This window comes from Penaeus chinensis, chromosome 36 (genome assembly GCF_019202785.1).
Source record: "Penaeus chinensis breed Huanghai No. 1 chromosome 36, ASM1920278v2, whole genome shotgun sequence".
Classification (NCBI taxonomy): Eukaryota; Metazoa; Arthropoda; class Malacostraca; order Decapoda; family Penaeidae; genus Penaeus; species Penaeus chinensis.
The window spans coordinates 14,428,666-14,436,441 of NC_061854.1; the positions used below are offsets into that span (position 1 = coordinate 14,428,666).

Here is a 7,776-nt window from a genome sequence, read left to right on the forward strand (position 1 = left end):
AGGAGCGGGTGTGTCGTGTGAGAGCGATTTAGTGGATAGGCGAAAGTGACGATGAAAGGAAGAGGAGGAAGAATCTCGCCGTCTCTTTTTTCTTTTCTTTCTTTCTTTGTAACCATCCTTTTTTTTTTTTTTTTTCAAGCTGTCTTTCCTTCTTCGTCCTTTGGCGTGAAAAGGTTTGTGATGGAGACGAGACAAGTGTTTCTCTCTCTCTCTCTCTCTCTCTCTCTCTCTCTCTCTCTCTCTCTCTCTCTCTCTCTCTCTCTCTCTCTCTCTTCTCTTTCTCTTTCTCTTTCTCTTTCTATTTCTCTCTCTCTCTCTCTCTCTCTCTCTCCACTTCCCTTTTCCCCCTCCCCCTCACTTCATCTCTGCCCATCCCCTCCCCTTCCCTCCCCTTCCCTTCCCTTCCCTCCCCTCCCCTCCCCTTCCCTTCCCTTCCCTTCCCTCCCCTCCCCTTCCCTTCCCTTCCCTCCCTTCCCTTCCCTTCCCTTCCCTTCCCTCCCCTCCCCTCCCCTTCCCTTCCCTCCCCTCCCCTCCCCTTCCCTTCCCTCCCCTCCCCTTCCCTCCCTTCCCTTCCCTCCCCTTCCCTTCCCTTCCCCTCTCCCCTTGATGCAAACGGTAAACAGTCAAAACAGTGAATAAAAAGACGAGCAAAATGACGAACCGAGAAGGGTCTATTGCAGTTAAATGAATCCATTGTTTGAGCAGTTGATTGCCGCCGCGAGAAGCATCTAGAAGGACGGCGGTGACATGATTGCCGAAAGAACAGTTAGAGCCAGATAAAAGAACAAAAGAATTGGCTGTGTTTTTTCTTCTGTTGGGAAATTCATACAAATAGTTTATCATTATTGGCATTAGCTCAATTGTTTTAATTGTTTTATCATTATGGTAATTAGCACTGGTGAAATGAGGATCATCATCGTTATTATGTTTTATTATAGTCATTATCATTCCAATTGTTACCATCACTATCGCCATCATCACTGTCACCATTATATTTATTAGTAGTACTACAGTTGTTATTATCATGTTCATTGTAACGTACATTTCGTTTTATAAGCTTTTTACCTACCGACACTTTCCTCACGGACCGCAAAACCACACGAAACATTTGAAGTTCTGTGAAGTTGAGAGGGGAAAAAAAAAGAGAGATAGTTAACCTTGTACTGGATGGTGGATTTTCACATTTGTTAAACCCGAGATATCTGATATCATTATCGATAAGGACACGTTATGTAATTCATGGGCGGAAGACAAACCGAGGGGATTATATGATTTTTTTTTTATTTTATTTTTTTTTTGCTGTCGTATATTTTAGTTTATCGTGATTATGCGTCTTTCATGTTTCTTGCACTCCCCATGTTGGATAGATTTGTTTTGTTTATTTTCTATGCTGAGAGAGAGAAAAAGAGAATTGTAATACCAAAACGGCAGCAGTAGTAACCGTAGTAATGGTAGTAAAGTAAGAGTAGTAAGGATAGTAGTAGTGATAGTAGTAGTAGGGATATAAGTAATGGTAGCAGGAGAGGCAGCAGAATTAGAAGGCGCAGCAGTGGGAAAAATCTCCCCTCTTGTTCAGAGCCTGCGTGTATTATCCATTTCTCCATCTCTGGCGACGGCGGCGATGCCTATTTCTGCGAGCGCTCGATTGTTTGTTTGCGTCGATGCGATCGGCGATGACGTCACGAGATCGGAGAGCGCGGCGCTTCCTGGTTCGCTCGCGGGCGGACGGCGACGGGATCCGCTGGCGTCGGGATTCGCTGGCGTCGGGATTCCCTGGCGTCGGGATTCGCTGGCGTCGGGATTCCTGGCGTCGGGATTCGCTGGCGTCGGGATTCGCTGGCGTCGGGATTCCCTGGCGTCGGGATTCGCTGGCGTCGGGATCCCCTGGCGTCGGGATTCGCTGGCGTCGGGATTCCCTGGCGTCGGGATTCGCTGGCGTCGGGATTCCCTGGCGTCGGGATTCCCTGGCGTCGGGATCCCTGGCGTCGGGATTCCCTGGCGTCGGGATTCCCTGGCGTCGGGATTCCCTGGCGTCGGGATTCCCTGGCGTCGGGATCCCCTGGCGTCGGGATTCGCTGGCGCCGGGATTCCCTGGCGTCGGGATTCCCTGGCGTCGGGATTCGCTGGCGTCGGGATTCCCTGGCGTCGGGATCCCCTGGCGTCGGGATTCCCTGGCGTCGGGATCCACTGGCGTCGGGATTCCCTGGCGTCGGGATTCCCTGGCGTCGGGATTCCCTGGCGTCGGGATTCCCTGGCGTCGGGATCCACTGGCGTCGGGATTCCCTGGCGTCGGGATTCCCTGGCGTCGGGATTCGCTGGCGTCGGGATTCGCTGGCGTCGGGATTCCCTGGCGTCGGGATTCGCTGGCGTCGGGATTCGCTGGCGTCGGGATTCCCTGGCGTCGGGATTCCCTGGCGTCGGGATTCGCTGGCGTCGGGATTCACTGGCGTCGGGATTCACTGGCGTCGGGATTCGCTGGCGTCGGGATTCGCTGGCGTCGGGATTCACTGGCGTCGGGATTCCCTGGCGTCGGGATTCCCTGGCGTCGGGATTCTCTGGCGTCGGGATTCGCTGGCGTCGGGATTCCCTGGCGTCGGGATTCGCTGGCGTCGGGATTCGCTGGCGTCGGGATCCCCTGGCGTCGGGATTCGCTGGCGTCGGGATTCACTGGCGTCGGGATTCCCTGGCGTCGGGATCCACTGGCGTCGGGATTCCCTGGCGTCGGGATTCCCTGGCGTCGGGATTCGCTGGCGTCGGGATTCACTGGCGTCGGGATTCGCTGGCGTCGGGATTCCCTGGCGTCGGGATTCGCTGGCGTCGGGATTCACTGGCGTCGGGATTCCCTGGCGTCGGGATTCGCTGGCGTCGGGATTCCCTGGGGTCGGGATTTATTATTGTTGGGGGTGCTGTTGTTGGCGTTTTTGTTGTTGTCCTTATTACTAATGATTCTTTTGTTCTTGTCATTATTATTATTATTATTATTTTCGTTATTATTTTTATTGCTATTACTGTACTATTGTTGTCATTACTGTTACTGTTACCGTTTTCATTATCATTATTATTATCAGTATCATGACTATTATCATTATTATTATTGTTATCATCATCATCATTACCATCACCATCACCATCACCATCACCATTACCATCATCATCACCATCATCATCATCATCATTATCATTATCATCATCACCATCACCATTACCATCATCATCATCACCATCATCATCATCATCATCATCATCATCATCATCATACCATCATCATCATCATCATCATCATCATCGTCATTGTTTCTGCTTCTGTTATTATGTTTTTGTTGTTATGGCCTCTCTCTCATTCCCTCTCTATCTCACTCTCTGTCTCTCTTGTCATTTATAAATGTCCTGAGACTGATTTGTGGCTTCCGCTTCGTATTCTGCAGGTGCAAATCCCCAAATGTTTTGTTATTATCTTTGCCGGTGTTGTTGTTATTGTTAGTATTAGTGTTGTTGCTGTCATTGTTATGGTGGTTGTTGTTGTTATTATTATTATATTTTTTTCTTTTTTTTTCTTTTTCTTCTTCTTCTTCTTCTTCTTCTTCTTCTTATTATTATTATTATTATTATTATTATTATTATTGATATTACTGTTATCGTGTTTATTGTTGTTGAGACGACTATTATCATTATCGCTGTTATGATTATTACATTATTTATGTTTTTTATAACTGCTGTAATTACTACAGTTGTTAGTGTTAATACTCTTGCTACTTCTGTTGGCAATTGCTTGTATTAATACTGTTGTGATCATTACTATTTCTGGTGTCATTTTAATTTTTCGCACAATAACCGATGTTATTGGCTATTATGTTTGTCGCTAGTTACACAAATAATATTAAAATGTTAGTGGAAATTAAAAGAAAAAGAAAAATCGAGAAATTAGTTGATAAAGGAGAGCAGAAGACATTCTTTCCTCTTTCTTCCAATCTTCGCCTCCTCCTACTCCTCCTCCTCCTCCTCCTCCTCCTCCTCCTCCTCCTCCTCCTCCTCCTCCCCCCTCCTCTTCCTCATCCTCCTCCTCCTCCTCCTCCTCCTCCTCCTCCTCCTCTTCCTCCCACTTCTCCTCCTTCTCCTCCTCGTCCTCCTCCTCCTCCTCCTCCTTCTCCTCCTCCTCCTCCTCCTCCTCCTCCTCCTCCTCCTCCTCCCCCTCCCCCTCCTCCCCCCCCCTCCACTACCCCCCCTCCCCCCTTCCTCCCTCCTCCTCCCTCCTCCTCCCTCCTCCTCCCTCCTCCTCCCTCCTCCTTCGTCCTCCTTCGTCCTCCTACCTCCTAGTTGGCTTTAGTCGAGGTTGATTGATATTAAGAGGCCGAGCAGTGACACTGAGGGAAGAGTCATTCGAATTATTGCGAGATAAGATAAGGGGAGCCTTGAAGGGCAGGTGAGACAAGGAAGTTGACTGAGGAACGAGGGGAGAGCGGGGAGATAATGAGCTGAAGGAAGAGTGGTGATGCGGGCGGAGGAGAGGGGGAGGGAGGTGGGGCAGGGAGAGGAGAGGGAAGATTGGGGAAAGAGGGAGGGAGGGAGGGAGGGAGGGAGGAAGGGAGGAAGGGAGAAAAGGGAAAAGGAAAGGGGGAAAGGGAAGAAGGGGAAAGAGGTAGGAGGGAGGAAGGAAGAAAGAAAGGAAGGCAGGATTAGGGAAGAAGTAGAAGGAAAAAAAAAAAGAGGACGCGAAAAGTGTTTGCACGTAGGAAGAGAATATAGCGAAGGGTGAAGGTGGAGGGGGAAGGGGGAAGTGAAGTGGAAAAGAGAGAGAGAAGGAAAAGGAGGTGGAATGAGATGTGGAGAAAGGAGAGAGGGAGAGGGTGGATTAGGAAAGAGAGGAGAAGGGACAGGTGGAGGTACAGGAAAATGTAAAAGAGGTTAAAGAGGAAGAGGGAGTGGGGGAGGGGAATGTAAAAGGAATGGGAGAAGAAAAGGGAAAAAAATGATAGAGAAGGGTTGAGGGGAAAAGCAAACTGACCGATAAATTAGCAGGCATAAAAGAAGAGGAACGAAACGCAGACACAGAGAGAGAGACGATGGAGTGAGGAGGGTGAAGTGTCAAGTGATCTGCCCCCTCCCCCCCCTCCCTCTTGAAGTCGCTACATGGAAGATAATACAAGTTTTAAGTCTGAGTTAAGTGTGACTCATGTAAGATGACTCCTTCGTTGCCCCGGTGCGTGGGAGAGGAAGAGGAGGGGGGGGAGGGGGAGGGGGAGGGGGAGGGGAGAGGACAGGGGGTGAAAACGGGGTGGGGAGAAAGGGGGAGATAGGAGAAGTAGAATAAAGGGGGAGGGCGCAGAGAGAAGGAGGTATAATTAGGGGGAGGGGGGAGGAGGGAGGGGCAAGGGGAGGGGAAATACAATCGGGAAAAAGGGGGGGGGGCGATGAATTAGAATCGGGAAAATGGGGGGGCAGGGAAGGGGGGAGATAGAATTTGGGCAAAACAAGATGGACGTCGATGGACAGTTCGGAGGGAAGGAGGGGGAATATAGAACTCGGGGAAAGGGAAAGAGAGATAAATAAAGAAAAATACAGGAGGAGGAAGAAGAAGGAGAAGACACTGAGAAGGATAATGAGAAGGAGGGATATCGAAATGCGATTTAGAAGAGAGAAAGAGAAGAGAAGAGAAAATCTGAAATGACTTGCCGTTATGTATTGTTTTTGTTTTTCTTTCTTGCTCGCTTGTCTGCCTGTATGTTGGTGTCTGAGATTCGCTTGATGAATGTATATTGTAGTTGGGACTCCGTAATGTGTTTGTGTTGTGTCTGGGATGCGCCGTCGTGTGTATGTGTGTTTGTCTGTGTGTGTGTGTGTTTGTGCGTGTGGTCGGGGGCTTCGTGAGGTACTTTTATCGTTGTTTTTGTTGATTTTATTTATATTTGTTGTCATCGTCCCCTTGTTCTTACGGTCTGTTATATTATTCATTCATTTATTGATGTTATTGTTTGTTCTGGTTCTTTATTTATCTTCTTAGAAACAGTTCTGATGATTCGAAAGTCGGCGTTCGGTGAAAAATGCGTGTTTGTGATTTCAACTAATGAGCTCTTTGGGGGGGTGGGGGGGGCGGTGAACGAGTGTGTGAATCCTTCCACGTTCATAACCCCCAACAACTCCCTCCTCTCCCTTTCTCTTCCCCTTCTCCTTCGCCTTCGCCTTCCTCTTTTCTTTCTCCTTCGCCTTCCCCTTCCGCTCTCTTCCTCTCTTCCTCCTCTCCGCCTTTCCCCCTTCGCTCTTACCCCTATCCCTTTCTCTCTCCTTCTTCCCCTTCCTCTCCTTGTTTCACATCTTCCAATCAAATCCGCGAAGAGATAAGTGAACAGAAGCAGTGAATCGGCCGGCCCAGCACATCGGGAGCGCGCGCGGGCCCGCCGACAGTAGCGCCCTCTCGCGGAAGTCTCGGGAAGGAATGAGCTCGGGACAGCTGTCGGGAGGCCTTTAAAGAGCCGCTTTTACGAGTCGGCGGACGTGTCGACAGCACTGCGGCGCTTTTATGCTAAATCCCTCGCATAGATAGATACGGGTGTTATGGCAACGACACTCCGACAGCACCCTTCGGTAGGGAGGAGAGGGGGTTGGGGAGGGGGATGGGTGGGGGAAGGGAGAGGGGGGGTAAGGGGTGGAGGGAATGGGTGGGCGAGGAGAGGGAATGGGGAATGGGGTTAGGGGAGGAGAGGGGGGAGTAGTAGGGGGGTTGAGAAAGAGGAGACATGGAGGGGAAGGGGGAGAGGGGTGAGGGGGGAGGGGGGAGGGGTTTCGGGCAGGCTAAGCGTTGTCCACCCTCTTACCCCTTCTAGGAGTCTCCTGGGGCTCCCCCTCCACTCCCACTCTCGATCCGGGCCGACATGTGCTTCTTGCTCTATCTGTCCTCTGCTCTTCTTCCTGCTGTTTTCTAATCTTGTTTTCTCCCACGATTTATTTAGGTATCATTTTTTTTTGTGTGTTATTCTTTTCCAACTCGCCCTCCTCGCCTACTCCCCCCTCCCCTCTTTCTCTTATTTTTTCTTCCCTTCCTTTCCTACCCTCCCTCCACCCAAGCATTCATCCACCAACCTTTCTCCTCCACCCATCTCCTCTCTCACCTCCCTTCCCTCCACCTCCACCCAAGTCACCTTCTCACTTCCCTCCCTCCACCTCTACCCATCCACATCCACCCATCCACCTTTCCCCCCCTCCCTTCCTCCCTTTCCTTCCCCTCCACATCCACCCATCCATCTCTCCCCCCTCCCTTCCTCCACCTCTACCCATCCACATCCACCCATCCACCTCTCCCCCCCCCACCTCCCTTCCCCGTTCTCTCCACCCCGAATGACCTGCGAGCATCCGGCCGAGGGCGAACGAGGAGATGCCGTGAGTGAGTGGACTGGCGGGGGGGGGGGGGGGGAAGAGGTGGTGTTTTGGATAACGAAGAAGGAGAAGAACGACGAGGAAAAAAAAGAAAGAGAAAAAAACGGATAAGGAGAAAGAAGAGAAGGAGGCGAAGGAAAAAAAAAGTTGACGGGGAAAATAAGAAAGAGAGGAAAAGAAGAAGGAAAGAGAAATGAGTAAGGGGAGGAGGGAGACGAAGGAAGAAGATGAATGATGATGATGAGGAGGAGGAGGAGGAGGAGGAGGAGGAGGAGGAGAGGAGGAGGAGGAGGAGGAGGAGGAGGAGGAAAGGGCCACGACCTCGACCCGGGTTGGCTTATTACCTCGCTTGCCGCATGACGGACGGACTTGACAGCTTGACAAGACAGTTAGGGTTTTAAAGCGTCG

The 7,776-nt window shown here is 50.6% G+C and overlaps 1 protein-coding gene across 1 annotated transcript in view; it reads right to left on the minus strand.

Moving 5' to 3' along the window:
• Window positions 1–1,679: 1,679 nt before the first annotated feature.
• LOC125044839 (basic salivary proline-rich protein 2-like) overlaps window positions 1,680–7,776 on the minus strand; it is a 25,348-nt gene continuing 19,251 nt past the window's right edge. Inside the window, exons 9-10 of the mRNA XM_047641799.1 lie at window positions 2,509–2,875; window positions 1,680–2,427 (exon numbers count right to left, since the gene is read on the minus strand). Coding sequence (XP_047497755.1) covers window positions 1,680–2,427; window positions 2,509–2,875 — 1,115 coding nt within the window. The remainder of the gene's footprint in view (window positions 2,428–2,508; window positions 2,876–7,776) is intronic.